This window comes from Gigantopelta aegis, chromosome 14 (assembly GCF_016097555.1).
Source record: "Gigantopelta aegis isolate Gae_Host chromosome 14, Gae_host_genome, whole genome shotgun sequence".
NCBI lineage: Eukaryota > Metazoa > Mollusca > Gastropoda > Neomphalida > Peltospiridae > Gigantopelta > Gigantopelta aegis.
The window spans coordinates 31,293,766-31,316,553 of NC_054712.1; the positions used below are offsets into that span (position 1 = coordinate 31,293,766).

The 22,788-nt window shown below is 36.3% G+C and overlaps 2 protein-coding genes across 2 annotated transcripts in view; one reads left to right on the top strand and one right to left on the bottom strand.

Annotated features, from left to right (window-relative positions):
• LOC121388338 (prefoldin subunit 4-like) overlaps positions 1–8,470 on the top strand; it is a 14,253-nt gene extending 5,783 nt beyond the window's left edge. The window contains exons 2-4 of the mRNA XM_041519637.1: positions 2,983–3,087; positions 6,158–6,225; positions 7,127–8,470. Of these exons, the coding sequence (XP_041375571.1) occupies positions 2,983–3,087; positions 6,158–6,225; positions 7,127–7,328 (375 nt within the window). The 3' untranslated portion in view covers positions 7,329–8,470. The remainder of the gene's footprint in view (positions 1–2,982; positions 3,088–6,157; positions 6,226–7,126) is intronic.
• Positions 8,471–9,784: 1,314 nt separating this feature from the next.
• On the bottom strand, positions 9,785–22,396 carry LOC121389497. Its single transcript, XM_041521149.1, has 6 exons — positions 21,990–22,396; positions 18,357–18,588; positions 17,408–17,598; positions 13,814–13,909; positions 12,575–12,691; positions 9,785–10,004 (listed from the first exon to the last, which is right to left on the bottom strand). Exons 1-6 carry the CDS (start codon positions 22,295–22,297, stop codon positions 9,836–9,838), a joined length of 1,113 nt encoding a protein of 370 aa, XP_041377083.1. The 5' UTR covers positions 22,298–22,396; the 3' UTR covers positions 9,785–9,835.
• Between the last annotated feature and the right edge of the window lie 392 nt (positions 22,397–22,788).

The window sequence follows — 22,788 nt, forward strand, 5'->3', positions numbered from 1 at the left end:
GGATGTGATTATTGTTTGTATAGATTGCTGTCGGCTTAGTAATAATTTTTTGTATTTCTCGTCATATTGCCATAAAAGCACCTTATTCATTCCAAGACCAAGCCATTGTAAAACATTCCAGATGTTTGATTGTGTGGGTCCTGTGAGAACATAATAATTGCACTTTAATTACAACAGTTTGTAATACAACTAAAACAAATTCTGTTTTCTTCTTTTGTATTGTTATTATTGTTTGTACAATATGATAACATGTTCTTAAAGTGCAATTCAAGTAAGTTAAAAAAAATTAACGAAATTCTGTTTGCGGGCCATTCAAAAGTTGAGTCAAAGTGTTGCTGTGAGTGGCCCGATTGGCTAGTCAAAAAAAATCCCAAGTTCATACTCTGTCATACGATTCATGGCACATGGGCTTTAGGCATAGCAACTTCTGCATCTGTCAGCGGTTCAGATTGTTTAGACATATTTCAATTTCCCATTCTTTTTATTGATTTTTGTCAGTGTTCTCGCTATTTCATTTAAGCAAGGCGGCCCACCCCGATATTGCATTTTGCCACCTCTCTTTCATGTTTTGCTGCCCCTCGTTATTTTTCTGCACCCCTCTTTAATTTTCTGCATACTATTATATTTTACAGAACCCAGCTCCACTATTTAAAACCCCCCCCCCCCCCCCCCCCCCCCCACTTTTTTCACACACTGAAAAATATCGTCAGTCTGCAAGGAAACGAGCTGCATTGTGTATGAAAATCTTTATTATCTTTCAGATATCCTGTAATCTTTATTAAAATAATATTATTAAAACATTTGTCGGTTGAGCAAAAACATACTTGCAATTGTCAGTTCAACAATATCTCCATTTTAACTAACGGTACATTAAAGATGAGTAAGCTTGTACATCTTACACACTTTTTTGTACTTGATACTGAGGGGCAAAATAATGGATAGGTCGCGTGGCCGCCCTCCTTTAATGTTCACCCAGTGAGAACACTGTTTTGCTGTTATATAGCTTGTCTGGTTAACTGAAAAGTGTTATATAAGCTCTTCTGTGTTCATACTGTCATGGCCAAAGTTTTTCCATTTCAAATGCTGATTAAAGCCATCGGTTTTTTTTTAACTCACTGGCAGCAAAATTTTGGCCAAAAGAATATCTATAGTTCCATCCTCCTACAAAAATGTTTTTAAAAAATTAAAAAATTCTGTTTTGTTTGCCATACATGTAAGAAGAAAAGTAAAAGTGTTTTGAAAATTTAAAAAAAAACCAACCCTATTTTGTGTACAATTTAGAAAACAATCTCCTCTGAAATAAATAACTTCACAGTACCATCTATAGAATCATATTGCTCTCTGTCATTTCTGGCCTCAGACTATAGTAGTTCCACTGTGATTCCACAGCTACATGTACATGTAGATCTGCAGGTTCAGCTATCAGCGTGAAATATAACCTTTGTTTCTGTTAGTCTTCAATAACGGATCTTTCTTTCACTTGTCACTAATTGTTTTTACTTCTTCCATGTGTGTAGTACAATCTAATGAATGTCAGAACAGTGACTACACTTTTTTGTATCATCAGAAATAAACATGTGACTCAAACTCATCTTTATCTTCTTCTCTGTAATACAGAAGTGTTAATTGCAATGTAACCATATCTGGTCTGTTTTTAGTATGCAGACAGTAATTGTTTCAATCGATTTACTGTTGTAGTTCTCTGCAAAATCCATGGGTATAATCACCTTATTATTGTAAGAAGAATTTTTTTAGTTTTTTTTAGGTGTCTTTATTTGTTGATATTAAGTGTATGTGACAGTCAAGTAAGTGTGGCAGTCAGGGCCCCATTTCACAAAACATCGTAAGTTACGTCTGCTACTAGCAGTTATACCGGCCGTGCGTTTACACTTGTTTGGCATCAATTTCACGTAGAAAATTACATCATTACGGAAGCTGGAGTATTTTAAAGACAAAAGAAAATGAAATATGTGCTCTTCTAACTATATTCGTTGAACTATAATAGTAATAAGAATCGTAGATTTACGTTTACGTGCAAAACGTAACTTACGATGTTTAGTGAAATAGGCTCCTGATCTTTAAGATAAAAGTAAAATGAGCTATTCTAGTGGGTTTTTTTACTGCTTTTCTCAGTACACTTGTATGTTTTTCTTGCATATATTCTCAACTGCAACCCAAGAGTTTTTGAAATACAGTGTACATGTACCTTGGTCATATTGGTTCATGACCATATGTTTGGCAAGACTGTTACAAACACTGCTTTGACTTGACGTCTAGCAGAATCTCAGTGGGACTGACAATATTTCCAGCAGGGTCTCTAAATGATTCAAATGTAATCAGTTAATATATGTAATCATTTATAAAATGTTTAAATAAATCTTTTATAAAACTTACATGTATCATTCCCAGCAAGAACACCCTGTGATTTTACCCATGAATTACATGTGTGTATGTGCCTCACAATTATTTATAAATTGCTTTACATGTATTTCATTAATTTGTGCTTGATTAATAAAGTCCTCAAAATTCACGATGGCAATCAGCAGTGCCAGTGCACAAAAGCTGTTGCAAAACTGATCCAATACAGCATTTTTATCATGATCGGGAATTTACTTTATTGCCATCAAAAGATTATCTGAATTTGGAGGACTACCCCAGTTCTAATACAAAATGACACAAACGGTATTTTGCTTATTACATGTATTCACACTGACATAATATTTAGTTGAATAGAAATGTATGTACAGTGAAATGTCTCAAAACCGGACCCTCTGTAAACCGGAACTCCCTGAAAACCGGACGTTTTGCATGATCCCTTTTTAAATATTTGTGCAGAAGAGAACCTCTGTAAACAGGATACCTCTTAAAACCGGACTTTTTACTTGGTCCCGAGGGGCTCTGGTTTAGAGGAGTTTCACTGTATAATAAACAATGTTTTTTGCATATATTATTATTATTAAATTGGACATATTTTACTCGTAGGAAGCTGACGCTCAAGTGACCTATGAAGATCAGCAGAAAATTAATAAGTTTGCTCGACACAATGCACGGCTGAATGATATACGGGAAGAACTAGTAGCCAAGAAGGTAAAAACATGAAATAAAATTGTTATCTTTTATTTATTAACTGTTCCTTAGATTGTCATTTCCAACAGGATATGGCTGACACCCATGCATCATAACAATCTCTGTGCGTGGTCGAGGCATGATTTAATAGCTCACTAAATTGTGGTGAGTTGTACCATGTACATGTTACCACAAAATTTAGACCATTGCTATTACTATAAAATCAGTTCACTGAGCCATTCACTGAATTCTTGTCCTGTCCCAGCCAGTGGCTCACAACTGGTATATTAAGGCCATGGTAGGTACTGTCCTGTCTGGGAAATTGCATAAATTGTTCAGTGATGGAAATAAGGAGAATGTTTCACTAGTCCACTGGACAAATGTATCTAAAAATCTACTTGTCCATCCATATTTTAATTTGTCCGAATAAATAGTTTGTTTTATTCAAGTACAAAGACAATGTTTTTCATTGCCCTAAATTAAACTTCATTGAACATTTTCACTTGTCCACTGGACAACCACCAAGGTACATTTTGTTTGTCCGAGAGCATTTTCACTTGTCAGGACAAACGGACAAGTGCTTATCTCGAACACTGGTGTTGCTGCCATAATGGGAAAATGTGGGTATCCACTGAAGACTGCATGTGAGCATTACTAACTGTTAGACATTCAGGAGTCTATGATCAACTAAGCATCGTGCTCTAGTGGTGGTGTTACACAAAACAAACTGCGCCCCTGCCTAAGTTTGGGGTTGTTTGACTTAAATATATCTTTTTCAGTTGGGTATGAACATTTTGTAAACATTACATACATGTATACATACACATGTACAGGTGGAATAATGGATGCATTGTAAGTGTCGAAATTGGTGGAATTCATGCCAGACCATCATGATAGCCTTTTGTTAATAAATAATATGTTTTGTTAAAAATAACCAAGAAAAACATAATTCTAATAAATGCTGTGGTTTTATAATCACTATTTCTGTAGTGGAATAAATTTTACAAATATTCGGATGCACCGTAGATATATATTTTACTGAAACTACATGTAATGTGTGAATATAAATGCAAAATAATTGCTGGTCCGATGGGATGACAGAAAAAACCCATCACAGCCGGCAGTTCTTGGGACTAGTATTTCGACAACTGATTGGGTAAGTATTATGATATGCTTCAGTTTGTACATGTATTGTCAGATACATGGCATTTCAACACGCATGTACATGCATGTGGTTAACTGAATATCTGTTAATTTTAACTTGTTCAATGCTATATTTGTAAGAGTCAGAATGTACCTTGCTGACTTGCAGAGAGCTCACCCAAAGTGCAATGTGTTATAGAACACTGTTTGTACACCGTAAACCTGTCATGTTTTTATATACCCATCTTTGACAGATTATATTATGGTATGGCATTGCCTGTTCGTAAACCTTTCGTTTTCGTTTACAATAAATATATGTACATGTAGGTCGTGGTACTTTTCATTACTGCACATTAAAGGGGAACAAAACTCTTAACATGAGCCTTATGTGTTGGAAAGATGCATACCCAGACCACCAGCATATACTGACACTTTAAGAAATGAAAAACTGATTATTCCTGCTAACTGGGTGCAGCCATTTTCTTTTGTTTTTCGTTGCATCCAGTATTCTAGATTGGGGTGAAGTGACGTCAGCTTCTACCAACTCCAGTATGCACAGTGTAAACAAACGCAGTCATTTACGACAAGGCTCTTCGCTTTCATTAACCTGACTTGTAAAACAACATAAATGACTTGATAATATAATAAATTATTTAACTAAATATATTTCAGTTTGCATTAATAGAATGAAATTGAGTTACAGTATTTTTCTCTCTTAAAAAATGCAAAACAAAAATGCATCCTAATAGGCCTATTGGTAGGGTACGTTGAGCAAAAATGACCTGCCAATCAAGAATCACAGGTGGAGGCCACTGAAAGTACCAGTATAGACCAATTAACTAAGAAAACACTCCGTTTATCATTTCAGTACATAGGTTATTGCATGGACAAAACATTATAGTTATTTTGACACTTAGACAATGGTGGTTTATTTTGTATTGTAAAATAATATATACTTATTACTGGCTTACTGGGATGGATATTATTACAGAACATTGTGCGAAAATCAGATACGTTTGTTTCTTCAGTTCTGAGACTAATTCCTGACATATTAAATATTACTTAACCATTAGCTCTGGGATGGTACAAAATGGCTGCGCCCATTATATATAATAGCTGTCACATTTAACCGTTTTATTAATTAAATATAATAATATACTTGTTTATATTAAGCCATAATGTGCATTATATATCGTTGAATATGCATACCAGTCCAAAAGCCTTGCACAAGCATTCGTTTAAAGGAAATCCTTGTCCAGGCCATATCTTTGTTATCAGTTCATATAGGATGGTGATGTGTTGTGTACCATAACTATATGTAGGTTACTGCGACATACTTTTGATGAACATATCATGTACCTCACTGGTACTCTTGTTCTGTTCCATCCAGTATTCCACAACTGGAATATAAATGCTGTTCATTTATGAGAAAGTATTCTCGTTCCAGCCAGTGCACCACGACTGGTATACCAAAGGCTGTGGTATGTGCTGTCCTGCCTGTGGGATGGTGCATATAAAAGATCCCTTGCTGCTAATCAAAAAGAGTAGCCCATGAAGTGGCGACAGCGGGTTTCCTCTCTCAATATCTGTGTGGTCCTTAACCATGTCTGACGCTATATAACTGTAAATCAAATGTGTTAAGTGTGTTGTTAAATAAAACATTAACAAAAAAAAGTAATTTAAAGATTACTTGCTTCTATTCACTATGAGTAGTCAGTTGTAGCATCTTAAAGTTTCCTCACTCTCTGTCTCTGTCTCTCTGTCTCTCTCTTGCTCTCTCGAAATAGACTAAGTTATAATGTACATTGCTACATGTTTCATTTAAAATATTATTTTTCTTATGCAATGGCCCCAATGTGATTGTCAGTCAGTAAATTGATCCAGACTGTATGTAGAGTATTATTATTATTACTCTTTTAAATTTTGCTTTTTAAAATATATATTTCAGAAAGAGCTTCAAAACTTAGATGATGCAAGTGATGAGTTGGTGCTACTAGATGATGACCTGCCAGTTCCATATCCTTTACAAATTACATACTAGTATTATTAATAACATTCAAAGCTGTAATAATTTTTAGATGAATTCATAACTTTGGTTAAGGTATACCTGTATGTTGCCTAACTTAGAAGGGGGATCGAACCACCTCAATGGATCCATTCAACTGATTGGGTATATTCTCACTCCAACCAGTGCACCACGACTGGTTAAAGGCCATGGTATGTGCTTCTGTCTGGAAAAATGCATATAAAAGATCCCTTTCTGCATTGTGAAAAATGTAGCGTGTTTCCTCTGATGCCTACGAGTGAGAAATACCAAATGTTAGAATCGGTCATCCATAGAATGGGCTGTAGCTCGGGTCTAGTTTGAATGGACGGGGTGTAGCCCAGTGTTAAAGCACTCGCTTGTTGTGACAGGCCTCCACTAGTACTCTTGCACAGGCAAAATCTAGTTGTCTTCTCCTTCTCTCTTTCTCTCTTTCTCTCTCTCTCTCCCCCTCCCCTGCAGCTGTCTGGCTCTCTCTATCTCTCTCTCAAAACCTTGTTCTAAAATTTGCCAAGGTATCATAAGGCAAAAGAATATCATCTATTTTTAGCTTCTTCCCATGGACTAAGCAGTACTCTGAAAATGCTTGTTAAAACTATATACATATACAGTAGTATGTATGTATGTATGTATGTATTTTATATTAGTAAACATGTGCAGGTGAGATCATAGTTTGTCTTCGGATATAAACTAACACTGACCTTCCACCTCACAAATAAAATCTTTGGGCCGAATTTACGAAGCCTGTTTTTCTTAAATGCAGGTGTTTTAAGTATTGTAGATGTATGCAGTTACACGCATGTAAGACATAAACACGCTTTGGAAATTCGGCCCTTTGTTTTTTGGGTTTTTTATTCGCCTTAACCGAGACACTTACCAGATTGGTGAATTTTTCATCTCGACCACCACGGACGAAGCCAACAAGATGGTGGAAGCAGCTAAAGAAGCAACGCAAGAGGAAATTAAAGAACTGGAAGAAAGGGCCGAGAGTCACAAAACTGTTTTATCCGATCTAAAAATTCAGCTGTATGCCAAGTTTGGTAACAATATAAATCTGGAGGCAGAGGAAGACTAGGATTTTTTTAATTTTAGGTTATTGCATCATCCCTTTTTCATCCTGTGAATTGTGACTCGTTTGTTCTTTGACCACTAAGTGCTGAGAAGAAGCCATCTTAGTGACCATCTACATGTAAAATCTGAAACATCTTGCAAAGTCTGCCTACTCTGGACAACATAAAAATGTGTTCTAGACAGATCACTTGGAAGACACAACAGATGGGTTGGGGTAGGGGTCTTGGAATACAGTTTATAAAGTGATTTAATGTTTGTTGTCTTTTATATCTGCAGTTGTCAATTTTAAAGGTGTGGGTTGTTTTTTTGTATTTAGTTTATAATTGAATCACCTTTGACAGGCTGATGGACGATTTAGTTTTTTGGCCTGTTTTTTTTTTCTTCTTCTGTTTTGCCTGCTACTGTGCTCCTTAAATAATGTTAAAAAAATATACATATATATGACAGATATTAAAAGCAAATTGTAGGGGGTTTTTTCTCTTGTTTTTTTTTTTTTACATTTCCTTGCATTAATTTTGCTGATAGGTGGGTTTGCGAGTCCTATTTCTGACAGAGCAGCTCTTGTCATAATACAAAGTCCTCCTTGCTGTTGATCACTTGAGTTGAATATCATGTTTAACCATGTGGATTTTTATTTCATTTCAGTGTATTTCTGTTCATTCAGTAGACTGACAATCAAAGGAAAATATATCATAGGCTTCAATGTAGGATAAAAACAGTAAAATATACCTATCCAACACCATTTAACACGATAGTGATAAAGAATGTACTACTTGTGATACCTGCATCTTGAAAAAAGATTACCATAAGTGTATAAATAATGTACCTAATGCACTTAAAGATTCATTTCATAAAACTGGGCTCTGATCCTGTAATGGATGTGGGGTAAAAATGTACATTTTTATTTTTGCAATGCTACTATTACAGTTTTTTTCATTTGTTTGATGGTTAGTATGGTATAGTTTAAAGAACTTCAGTAAATACAGTAAATGAATCAGCAAATAACAATATAAAAACAAAACAAAAATTTATGCGAATTTTAAGCAAGCCAAGTATTAACATGATTAAGTAACAAAGAACAGAAATCAAAGGTAACTTGTATACGTTATGATACAAATGGTATTAAAAATAACAGTATTTTGTAAATGAAATGTGTGTTGTTTTTTCCTAACTACAATTAAAACCTTTGCGCACTATTAACTCTCTTCTCCCCTTCCACACTTCAAACATATAAACATAATTTATAATATACAACTTCAGCTCAACATTGGCACATGTTTTACATTTTTCATGGACGCAAATCACTTTTTCTTCCTCTCCCCACTCCAAATCTCCATTGTGTATAAACATAATTTATAACATGCAACTTTCATCTTGACATTCATACACGTTTTTATGTTTTTCAAACTTCCAAATTTTAATAACATTTTTCCAGTAGCATGTTCAGCAGTGTGTGTTTACAATCACTTGAACATGCTAACATGTTTTAACAGAGCCATTCTGAACCCTTAAAGTTGCTTTCATAATGTTTATGCATCATGCATTTTTGCTCAAACCTGCTTTGGTATGTTATGCATTTGTGTGTTTTGATGGGGTGGAGGCAGTCCCTTGTTTCTGTTTTCTCAGTTAGCCATGTAGTGAATACTATCACCTACTATCAAAATTTGGGATTGCTCCATTTTACTTCTGACTTTTAATTTCGACTAAACGTGCTAATCCCATAACCACTGCTTCTACATGTAGTTTAGTGATGTCGATAACAAACGAGATACTTCTGTCTTATACAGTGACACCACACTAAACCGGACACCCTTGGGGCCAAGACAAATGTCCTGTTTTAAGAGGGATCCGGTTTAGAGAGGTTAAATTATGTCTTGGCTTTTGAAAAAGGATTCTGTAAAACATCCAGTTTTGAGGGAATTCCGGTATACCAGCCCAAAATATACCCCCTGCCAAACTATACCCAGAGTTAAAGTGGGCTAGCCTGTTTTATACCCCTAAACCCAACCCTAATTTTTTATTACTAACCTGTATACAAAATAAATAAATAAATGATAATAATAAACACATTAAAAGAAAAGCAACTATTGCTTTCATAACAATAAAACTATCACAGATTAGTCATTTTAGAAGATATTTCGATATTCTCTAGACCAAAATATATAAATTATGATGGGGAAAAAAAATCCTCTGAACATTGAAATACAGACTAGAGAGGTATATTCTGGGCTAGCCTGTGTTATACCCTGGGGTGTATTCTGGGCTAGTCCAGTTTATACCCCGGGTATAGTTTGGCAGGGGGTATATTTTGGGCTATTACACTGGTTTGCTGAGGGTCTGGTTTTGAGAGCTTTCACTGTACAAAGGAAAAGTTACTTGACCATAAATAGAGGGTCTGGGACCCTTGCTAAATTTGTCCCAGACCTTAATTCCCTACACCCATAAGACATGCTGAGAACGTTTTGGGTTGAGAGGATCTCTTTAATAACTTTTCTTGGCATATTTCTTCTCTTAAGTAGTCAAGAAATCGCGGCTATAGAATTTGTTTTGTATATGCTGGCATACGTTGTTCTTCTTGTTGAACGTGTTGTGTGGATTCACAAGGCTGATGCTGGATGCTAATGGAGCATTTTGTCCATTCTGAGTGGAATCACTAATGCCTTCAAGGGGCGGAAGTTGTCTGCAATAATCAAAGAAACAAAAAGACAAGACTGTTTATTTAAGGAGATCTTAGCACATTTTAAACTGCAGCTGTTTGGGTCCACACTTATAAAGCAGTCTACACTCAAATCTCACAGGCCTGTGTTTTGCATGGCGTTGAAAGTCTCAAACAACAGTTTTTAATCTAGACGCCAAGGATCAGATTTACAAAGACACATGTAACAGTACTATATACATTTTCAATTCTTAATACTTGCATTTAAGAAAAACAAGGTTTGTAAATTCGGCCCTAAATGTTTTATAAGCATGGGCTTTGATGTCTTAACATATTGTGACACTTAGTTTTAAAGGGACACACCCTACTTTTCAAACAGAAACATATTTTTCACTGAAATCAAACATAACTTATATTTTATTGTTTAGATTATCCATTTACATACAACCGAAGTGTTTCTGGTCATCCTGGTGTTTCTAATACTGCAAAATGCATTTTTCATATTTTTTAAAAATTGATGTGCGTCTTGAGAAATAACAGTTGTAGAGTAGAGTTTTAGTCTATTTTTAACAATATTTCACCATTTCAAAGAGAGAAAAAATGTTTTATTTAACGACGCACACTCAACACATTTTATTTATGGTTATATGGCGTCAGACATATGGTTAAGGACCACACAGATATTGAAAGAAAAAACCCGCTGTCACCACTTCATGGGCTATTTTCGATTAGCAGCAAGGGATCTTTATATGCACCATCCCACAGACAGGGTAGTACATACTACGGCCTTTGATATACCAGTCGTGGTGCACTGGCTGGAACAAGAATAGCCCAATGGGCCCACCGACGGGGATCGATCCCAGACCGGCCTCGCATCAAACGAGCACTGTACCACTGGGCTACGCCCCGCCCCACTATATCAACGTCACGGACTCTTTGTTTCACACTCTTGTAACGTTATCCAAATGTGTTACATGTTTGTAACTTAACCAAACTTCGTGTCCATTTTTACAGGTTAAAACTAGGGTCTGCGTGGAAATTTGGTACTGTCTTTTAGGCAACTACTACTGAAGTGTAGTAAGTGATCCTTTAGATGTACCTTTCCCCACAGACGGGACAGTACATACCACGGCCTATTACGACTGCCAGTCATGGAGCAATATCAGTGTCTGGAGTCTGTATTCTCAGTGGGTCACCCATCAAAGTACTAACTGATCTCAGAGCTGTTGAACTACTGGCAGTCTTAATAGGCCGTGGTATGTACTATCCTGCCTGTGAGGGAAAGTGCATATAAGGGATCACTCGCTACACTTAAGTAGCAGTTGCCTAAATGACAGTACCAAATTACGTCATTTTAAGTGTGTTCAGGAAGAAAAACATTTGTGGGCACTTGCAGTCCATTCAGTATGATGTATTCTTGATTCATCTTGAGTGCTTCTGCTCCTGAACACAGTAACTAGTATGTTATTATAAGTGTCAACAATGTTTGTAATTGTGTGGGTAGGATGTAGCTCAGTCGGTTGAGTGCTCACTTGAGGTACTTGCGTCGCAGGATCGAACTACCTCAGTGGATCCATTCAGCTCATTGGGTTTTTTTTTTCTTCATTTTAACCAGCGCACCACAACTGGTCAAAGGCCATGATATTTGCATTCCCATCTGTGGGGAAAATGCATATAAAAGATCCCTGGCTGCATTAGGAAAAATGTAGCAGGTTTCCTCTGATGACTACATGTCAGAATTACCAAATGTTTGACATCCAATAGCCGATGATTAATTAATCAATGTGCTCTAGTGGTGTCGTTAAACAAAACAAACTTCTTCTGTTGTAATTGTGATGCATGCTTCAGTGTTACTTGAGATCAGATGGTCAGTACAGACATTACAGTTGTTGTGGAGGGAGATGGGTTGGCTGGGGGTTTGGGGGTTGTTTTTTGTTTTTTTATTAGTGTCCTACCAGACCAACCGGAGTTGACAAAAGGTTTCATCTCCACCCTGTCTGTCCCACATATAGTTTACCTGATGTGTTTTTTTCTTACAATGCCTTGAGAGATTCAGCTGAAATTTTGTGTATAACTTTAACATATAGCATCATTAAGTTTGACTTTCATGACGATTTACCCATTTTTGACAGAGTTGTGGCCCTTGAACTTAGGAGATATGGAATTGTGTTGGAGCCCTGTAGGGGACATGTACATTACTGCTTTAACAATATTCTTTGGAATGCTTGTTTTATTGGGGATGATTGAGTGGTGGTGGCACTATGCTCCTACAAATCGTAGACTTTAATTGCGGTCGGTCTGGGATCAATCCCCATTGGGCTATTTCTCGCTCCAGCCAGTGCACCATGACTGGTATATCAAAGGTTGTGCTATGTGCTATCCTGCCTGGTATGTACTACCCTGTCTGTGAGATGGTGCATATAAAAGATCCCTTGCTGCTAATCGAAAAGAGTAGCTCATAAAGTGGTGACAGCAGGTTTCCTCTCTCGGTATCTGTGTGGTCCTTAACCATATGTTCGACGTCATATAACTGTAAATAAAATGTGTTGAGTGTGTCAGTAACTGAAACATTTCCTTCCTTAATTGTATCTTACCTGTATGACATCATAGTAGTGCTTTGCATTGCAGGATTTGGAGGTGCACCAGATTTTACGATGTTCTCTTTGGGCTGCCTTGGAATATATCCAGCATAGTTTATAACTTTTGGAATACTAAAAAAAAAACATTTCCATTAAATTTATGTTTAACAATGATAAAATACGAACATTTAAAGCTATTGTTTTAACATTTTGGTGGGTAGTAAAATCTGTTGGCTTTGTGGATTGAAGGCGAGGAGTGTGTGTCTATAACATATTTTTTAATGACACCACTAGAGCACATTTATTAATCAGTAACTTATAAGAAACAATACATTTTGGGTGGGGTAAAAAAAAAAAATCTATGTTCTCTTAAAAGTCTATTACAAGTGCTATACATGTAGATTGCTAGTTTACATTTATTTGTGATTATAAATAACTATAAATTAATCAATTCCACAAATAATTTTTTGATAATTGACAGTATTCAAATTGCAGTGTACTGTCATAGCATGTGCATGAAGAATGATTTCCCCAAAGAATCCTTAACAAAAAATAGAAATAACACAAATATCTGGGAAAATTCATGGTATGTTTTTTTTTTTTTACGTATGTTCTGTTTATGGAGTTTCTTGTGTGTGGATGGTGGATGGTGAGAGTTGTGCCATATTGATGAACTTGTTTGTGTGTGTATGGGGGGGTGGGGTGGGAGGGGGGGGGTGTGGATGAGTGTGTGCATGGTTTGTATAATGTCTGCCATAGAAAGTGATGCAGGAGGATTGTAATAACTCCCACCAATCACAAAATATCAGGGGAAGGTTCAGAAGTGTGTCCTTAAAAAATACATTATATGAAAATCCCAATGTTTAGGAAATTACAATGAATTCGTGTTTTTAGTGGTGAAGAGAAACAATGTCATTTAAATATAATGTAGGCCTACATTTGAACATCATAGGTGCCCCTTTGTACATTGCACTGCTCACTGGATACAGTAGAGCTCCATTTTGTAACACTGTACCCCTCCTTAAATCATTCTTGCCACTACCTGAATATTGCTCTGTTCTATTGGATTGTGTATGCCCGCGCACACACACACGACCACCACCACCACCTAATCCCTCGTGCAAAATCATACAAATGTTGGTGATTTATACATTTTAAACAAATATTTACACAATAAAATTTTTTTAATTGAAACATACATTTGTAAATGAATTCTAAATATTACAAAAAATTGTTAAAGTGATCAATACTTACTACTGACTAGACACTTGGTCGTTTTCAACCAGTTTTTTAATTCTGTCTAACTTCTCTTTCTCCATGGCCTCTATATTATCGTGTCTAGTTTCCAGCCTGAAACCAGAGCATATATCATATTTATACATGTACATAGCCCGAGTACTCCGTAAGAGAGCTAGACGGACATTTGGAATGTTTTACGCTGTAATTAAATGAGTTTGTAACCTTCCAAATGTCCGTCTAGCTCTCTTACAGTCCGAGTATTCGGTCTAAAATGTACACAGAGACGTATTTCGGCATTTAGCGCCTCGAGACCACTGTATTTTTGCGCCCCCTTCATGGGCTAGCCCGAGAACTCTGACTGTAAGAGAACTAGACAGTCCAATGTCTAGCTCTCTTAGTCAGTGCCGGATTTATAAGGGGGCAAAGGACTAAGGACTTCCTTTATTTAAAAAAATGTAATAATTATAAAATTAGTTCATTTTTTTTATTTGTCATGTAATTTAATTTCTATGTTATGTGGCCCCCGAACCTGAAGTGCCCCGGGCCCCCTAAAGTCTAAATCCGGCCCTGCTTACAGTCAGAGTACTCGGCCTAGCTACCAGCATAATTTCCTTTAGAGTATATCATATAATATTTATGATGTAAGTACTAAATGACCACACTGGCATTTACTACAAGTCATTTATTTCTGGGCCGATTGTTTTCTAAACTGCACACACAAATAGTATTTGTTTGGTTATTTCCAAAGCACACTTTTTTCTCTTTTTTCTTATGTCAAACCAAACTGAAATTATTTACAAAAAAAAATAATAATAATAAAAAATGTGTAGGATGGGACGGACTATAGATGAAGCAATGGCAGGCAACATTTTACTTTATTACCTCATGGATATTATACATGACTTACGATTACTTAATGTTATGTTACGTCACATACGATTCCGTTTGAATTAACCCATAAATCCCGATATTGCACTATAATACTATTTTCGGCGTATAACGGGAAAACCCCTTCAAGTTCTTTATTTGCTTTGAGTTTTACAACTTATCAGCTGGATACATAACATAAATAATACAACTTAGTTATACAAAATACACACGTGCAAAACAATGGTGGGTGTGGTTTATATATATATATAAACGTGGACAAATGAAGTGATATAAGTTACATTTATTACATTAACTATTATCCTGCATTAACCGATTCGCTTGCACTAAATATCTGCCTAGGTTATTCAATTCCTTATTGTTACCGGTGGTTAATAACTATAAAACGATACACACTTGGCCTCCTATAATAATAAATTTTTATATATTTACAACGCAAATCTTTGTATTGTGGACACTCTATTATAAAGTGATATTCATCTTGTATGGCATTAGCGTTACACAAAGTACATATTCTTTCTGATCGTTCAATGTTTCGATACCTGCCAGATTCTACATTTAATTTATGAGCGCATATTCTAATCTTACATATTTCTTTTATATAATGCGTTTCCATTGGCAATGTTAAATACGTTTGTAATCTAAATTCATTTAATAAATGTTGATATAAAAGTCCTCTAGACGTTGTCATTGTTTTGCTGTAACATAATTGCTTAAAAGTAACTAATATCCTCTTTTTTGATTATAATATAGATACTGTCGTCAACATATGATAAATTCCAAATATAGTTCAATCCAAGTGAATACAATTCGTGCCTAATGTTAATTAACCAATTATCGTTATAGTGTGCCATTTCTTCATATATACCCCTTAGAATACAATTTGTAGTGTTACGTAATTTTATCCAATATTTAAAAATTCTCAGTTTTCTTGTTATTTGAAGTGGAAACCGTCCCGTTTTGCTATAAACAAATTCGTTACACGTTCCTTTTCTTACACCCAATAATCTTTTACAAAATTGTATATGTACTTTTTCAACATCATGACCCGAGGGAAAGCCCCAAACTTCAGCACCATAACTAAGGATAAAGTTGATATATGTATCAAAAACAGCACGCATTGTTTCGATATTGAAGAAATTGTTCCTACATACATTCAGTATTGAGAATAATGCCGTGCGTCCTTGTTCTGCAAATCGTTTCTGTGTACGTGCAAATTTACCATTATAGAAAAATAAAACGCCAAGATAAATAAATTCATTTACAACTTCTAGTTTACATCCATTAAAGTACCACTTCTCATTATCTCGTAATTTACCTCCGTTTCTAAAAACAATTTTAGTTTTATTTGTATTGACAGTTAAATCCCAGTTTTGGGTATAATTAAACAGAGAATTGATCATTTTTTGTAACCCTTCAGGTTTTTCAGCTAACAGAACCATGTCATCGCCGTACATTATCAGGAATATGTTTAACATTTGTATATCGATATAAGGACAGTTGTCTGATATTAGCTGCATCTCACAGTCATTGACATACATGGAAAATAATATTGGCGACAACACTTCTCCTTGAAATAAACCATTTTTGCATATAAAGAAGTCAGAAATTACATTATTATATTTTACACAACATTTAACATTTTGATATAACGACCTTATTATAGCAAGCATTTTCCCACTTACGCCTTGTTTAATTAATTTATACCACAGATTTTGTCTGTTTACAAAGTCAAATGCTTTTTGTAGTTAACAAAACAGCAATAAAGCCGTTTTCGTGCATTACACACTGTTTATTAGGGACTGTAGAACGAAAATTGCATCCACAGTGAACAAATGTTTTCTAAAAGCCAAATTGGGCGTCAGTAATAATATTATTTTCCATGTCAAAAATACATAATCTTTCATTTAGTATATTGGTGAACAATTTAGCTAGGCAGCTAACTAGAGTAATACCTCTATAATTATCCGTGTCGTTGGGATTTCCCTTTTTAAAAACAGGCACTATACATCCAACTGACCAACTATGAGGGAAATGACCGGATTTAAAAACTATTAAACAATATCAACAAACATGGCATCAAAACATTCATACAATTAATAAAATATTTGTTTAAAAGACCATCATAACCACATGCTTTGTTTTTCTTTAACTTGTGAATAGCATTCGATATTTCACTCTCGGTGATGTCACTATCTAATAAGCTACCCACTGAGTCATCAGTATAAAGAGTATCGTAATTGGTTAAAAAGTTATCTACTTCGCTGTTACTTGTTGGTTCGTTTAAAGCCAGATTTATAAAATGATTATAAAAGTCTAAGCAGCGACCAGTAAGCGATATCTGCTCGACAGTGACGTTTTTGTGTGCATGTCGTCATAATGCAATATACTTGTGCTTGCTAGGTTGCATAGTGCTTGGTTGCTTGTAAATTAGTCCGGACGGACGTAGAAAGTGTGGTTAAGAAAAGTATTGACTTAATGTGCCCCGTTGTAAATAGGCCTCGTTGGGTTGTTTTTGTTTTGTTTTTGTTTTGTTTTTGTTTTTTTGGTGGGGGGAGTCTGTAGTTGTGTTTTTTGCTCCATAAAACATATCGGTGTTGTCACAGTCCATAATTGTTGACTATGAATAAAAATTAGACATTGTTTTGAAAACGTAATTACGTATTTATAATTAACTATTGAGCTTAGGTCTAGACAATTATTACAGCAAGGCCGTGTTACTTTTTCTTTACGTATCTCGCCATGACGTCTCTAGTCTCAACAGGGGGGATGACTCTGGGCACGGGTGCTCTCACTTGGTAGCGATCCCACATGTCGACTTTTTGCCAGTCTTGCATGGGTGAGTAATATCGCTGAATATCGAACCTCACAGGATCGGCCCGTTTTTCAAAGGTTAACCTTTTGGGATCAATCTACGAAGAAACATTAAAACATTTTACTTTGTATGTCATACTGTGGAAAGGCAGGCACGGATACAGGGGTTTGTAGGAGGTAGCCCAAGTACTAACTCTGACGGTAAGGGAGCTAGATGGACAGTTATCACGCTCTCTTAGAGGGTTTAATAACTGTCCAAATGTCCTTCTAGATCTCTTAGCTGCGGTGGGGGGTGGGTGGGGGGGGGTGGGTGGGTGCGAACAAGGTGTTTGAACAGGATTTTATTAATTGCCATCACATTTTCTCCATTTTATTAAATTAATATACCAATATATTTGTTCATATTTAGCAACAATGTGTATTAAATATCGTTGAATAAGCATTCCAGACTTGTTCTACTTCACTCTTTTCTGTCCGAGTTCTGGAATGCATTGCCAGGACAGCGTTCTTGAACCTATATTGGATATAACTGGCACATAGTTACTAAAATAAATGTATTAAGATGTAGTAGGAGGTACATATTTTGCAGCAAATGTTTTGAATATTATATTTAAACAACTGTTTGTTAGGGGTTTTTTTTGTTTTGTTTTTATTTTTTATCATTATTTTTTGTTGTTGTTGAGGGGTGGGGAAGTGTTTTTAAGGGGGATATTTTGGGGAGGATCGAGTGTTTTTTGTACCTCGGGTTCATTAAATGTTTTAATTTTTTAGGGGTTTATGCATTTTAAGAGGACTTTTTTTCTTTTCTTTTTTTTTTACTTATTTGTATTAAATGTTAATCCTTTTGTTTTTGTACTTGTGTTACAGGAAGGGCCCCCTCTTCTTGTTGTTGCCGCGTTGAGGTCGTCCATCTGACATTGTAGGCCAGCTCGTCGACCTTGTACATATCCATGTCTGGGTACTTTGCCGCCATTTCCTTGTGCGGAACGGGCCATGGTTTACCACGCCTACTTTCATCCGGGTGGTAGCTGGGTATTTTGGGGCGTTCTGGCAACGATATCTTCACGGGCGGTCTGTCTGGGTCTTTTCTGTATTGAAAAAAACAAAAAAAACCTATTAAAAGTTTAAAAGAAAGGGGGAAAAAAAGACAATTATTTCCCAGGGTGAAAGAACCCCTCAGCGGTATATGCTCCCCTACTTTAGGTTCAAACTTTCCTTTCTTTCTTTCTTTATTGCTTTCTTTCTTTCATTCTTTCTTTTCTTGTTATACAGAGAATACTATAGGAGTGGCCTTCGGATACTATTTATCTTACAACGAGGTGTTTAAAAACGTATCTAATGATAATTAGTTTAAACGTTTTTGTCAACTAAAACGTATTTACATCATTCGCGCGGCAGTTATAAACAACTTTTCTTACACAACCGTTGGTGAGAACACAATTGGTTTTTATTTTTGATAACAAATATGTATTAACATATGTACGTTTGTTAACAATTTCAAGACATACGACTGGCTGCTCCAATGTGATGATCAGGTCACCAATCCATACCATTCAATGAAAAAACAGCAAAATCGAAATCAATTACACCGTGACGTATAGTTAACCAGACAATAAAAAAAGATGTTACATTTGGGTTTTTTTTAGGATGTGTCAGAAATAGAATACTACATTCGTGTCCGTTAGATATCTTCGATTTCGCTTTCGCTTGTTAGATACCATTTATCTTACGAGTTGTTTTAAAATGTATCTAACTGCAACTCATGTAGTATTCTCTATATAAATGCGTCACATTATAATTAGTTTCAGATTAACTTATACACCACTGAGTAATTGATTTCGATTGCTTTTTTTTCTTCTTGCTTTTTTCTTTCTTTTCTGGTACTGGAGGTTTTAATTCAGGCAAAAATTATAGAGATATTCGGGTAAAATGTGCTAACTTGAGACCTTTTTACCATGTATTTCCATCATTCTACCCTCAAAATTAGTTGTAATCCATGTAATAATGTGTAGTGATTCGTTTGCAATCCTATGTAGCTGTTTGGTATAATATGAACAAGCATTGTGAGAGTATTGCTAAAGCAATGCATGTCTCCTACCGGGCCCAACAATATTTCGTATCTCTAAGTTCGAGGGACACAGCTCCGTTTAAAATGGGTAAATCACCATGAAAGTCGAACTTGATCTGTAAGAGAACATGATAAAGCTATACACAAAATTTCAGCTCAGTATCTCAAAGCATTCTAAAACAAACATCCGGAAAACTATATGTGGGACAGACGGACGGACAGAAGGACGGAGATGAAACCTATAGTCCCGTCAGGTTAGACCGGTAGGGGACTAATAATGTTGTTATCCAGATTCTGGCATTTTCGTTTATTTCGGGCAAAAGCCAGCCCGCCCCCCTACAGAAGGGAGCCAATATGCTTATGTGGGTCGACTGGGGGTGGGGGCATGTAAAAAAAAAAAATGGGAGACCGTACGCCTATGTGTTTCGACTGGGGGTGGGGGCCTATAAAAAGAATATTGATTTTTAAGTATACATAATATTATTGTAAGAAATATATTTCTGCAAATACATTTTAGAAAGACATCCTCTTGAATCATTAGGATCTGTGACAATTTAGATTTCATCTAATATATCTAACACTTCAGTCTGATCAGTCATGAACATCAGCATTCACTCATCTCTAGACAGGGAGAAGGACGTAGCTCAATGATACAGCGCTCGCTTGAAGCGCGGTTGGTTTGGGATCGATCCTCGTGGGTTGGCCCATTGGGCTATTTCTCGTTCCAGCCAGTGCACCAAGACTGGTATACCAACGGCCGTAGTGTTTCATAATCTGATTAAAATTAGCTCTACTGGTCTAACAGGTAATAGTAATTAACCAGAGGAGCTAATTTTAATTAGATTGATAATATCGGTCCTTATGTGCTATCCTGCCTGTGGGATGGTGCATATAAAAGATTGTAGCGGGTTTCTTCTGATGACGAGTCACATTTACCAAATGTTTGACATCCAATAGCCGATGATAACTTTTTTTCATCTCAAGAAAATATTTTAAAACAATTTGGAGGTTAAAGGCGCAGACCTTAGTATCAGCCCATGAAAATGGGCACTAAATTTAGTTAATCAACAAACATGCAACACATCTGAATAAGATTATAACAGAGAGAAGCTAACGCCTGTGACGTTTAAACGGGGAAATACCGCCTACTGATGACTAGAGCTTGTCTCAATAACAATTATTTTTCAGACGAACGTGCGTTTTTACAATTATAAAAAAAATGCATTTTGGGGTATTACAAAAACCTGGATGACCAGAACCACATCAGGTGTACGAAAATTAATATTCTAAATAAAAAATGTACGTACATGAAATTTAAATTGTCAAAAACGGCTTTAATGGTGAAAATACGTCGTAGTGTTTAAAAAGTAGTGTGTTGCTATCATACGAAATTTTAGAGGATTATATTTACGGGATTAAATTTCACATAACTAAATGTATAAATTACAGTACTATTTCAGAAGAGAGACTAAGTTTTAAATGGATTGTCCCCAGAGTCGGTTTAAGGATTCGCGGGGCCTGTAGCACAAATAATAGCGGGTCCCCTTCCCATGATATATAATATATTGTGCAACCCCCTCGGGGAGAGGGGGGAAATTACCTGGGGAAAATAAATGTACACATCACCACGGGGCCCCCTGAAGCGCGGGGACCGCAGTACGTGCTACTAGGATAAACCGGCTTTGAAATTAAAATGTCCCGTGTTCGCTGTCGTTTAAACACTAAAATTGCATCTTAGCTGGTCAAGACAGCACTCGCCTGAAGTGTGCGCGTCGTAGGATCTAATCATGGTCACCTCAGTGAATCCATTCTGTGATCGTTTTTTTCCCTCCTAAAGGCCGTGGTATGTGTTGTCCTGTCAGTGCGAAAGTGCAAATAAAAGATCTCTTGTTGCTAATGGAAAAATGTACCTAGTTTTCTCTAGACTACCTCTCTATAAAAGCTGACATGCATTAGTACATAATTACTAAATCAATGTGCTCTAGCGATGTCGTTAAACAACACAAAGTTTTTTAAAAATACCATACAGTTTTGTATATAGGCCTAGGCCTATCGTTATTTATACTGAAATCCGCTGAAAAGGAATCAGTCGGGTTTATACTTGTGTAAAATATATATGAGGGAAAAAAACAACAATAAATTGATTTTGTATAACTGGATGTATCTGTGTATTCTGGGCCCAGATTTTCGAAGCTATCTTTCGAAAATATCGTAAAATCGCCGTAGGGTAGCCTATGGTATGCGTCGTTTGTACGTCATAACTTACGAACGGTTTTACGATATCGTATCCCTAAGATAACTTCGAACAGCTGTAGCTTGGTAGGCAATAAATAACAATAGCGATAGTAATAACAACAGAAAGGTCAGTGGTCTATTTACAATGAATTCTGTATATTTATATATGCAGCTGGTTAAACTTGCCTCAAAACGGGGTAATTATCCGGAGGTCGTCTGACGATCTTCTTGCTTTGCCCTCGATCCCTCGATTCATAAGCACCGGCATGCTTTCTCCTTTGCACCGAGGTCTGGTAAAAGAGTAAGTCCTTGTAATGCCGAGCGGGCCAGAACACCCCTTTAAAATCGGTTCTGTATAGACTGATGGGAATCGGTTCAAATACAATAGGTTTTTCTAACTCTTTTGTCGGAAGTTCTCCCAGGTAGTCCCGCTTGTAGGTCGATATAGGATCTTGCCATCTATACGAAAGGGGGCTTAGGCAACTAGCGGTCATCTTCTTCCTTTAATTCTTATTGCATTTTAAACGCTCTCCGACATGATTAAAGAAATACTATTAATTTTGTTTACCATAACCCGAGGATGACGTCATGCTATTGTTCAACCGGAATCATGGCATTAGGCCTTGTCAACAATAGCATGATATATCGGAGGTGCATGGGGCAAGGGTTCAGAAAGGATGGAAGGAAGAAATGTTTTATTTAACGACGCATTCAACACTTTTTAATGACGGTTTCATATGTAGGCCTATATAGCGTCGATATATGGTAAAGGACAAGACGGATAAGAGAGGAAACTCGCATTGGGCTACTCTTTTCGATTTGCAGCATATAATCCCACAGACAGGATGCTACATGCCACGGCTTTTGTTACACCAGTTGTGGAGCACTGGCTGGAACGATAACTAGCCCAATGGGCCCACCGACGGTGGTCGATCCTAAACCAACCGCGCATCAGGTGAGCGCTTTACATTCCCCTCTGGGAGAG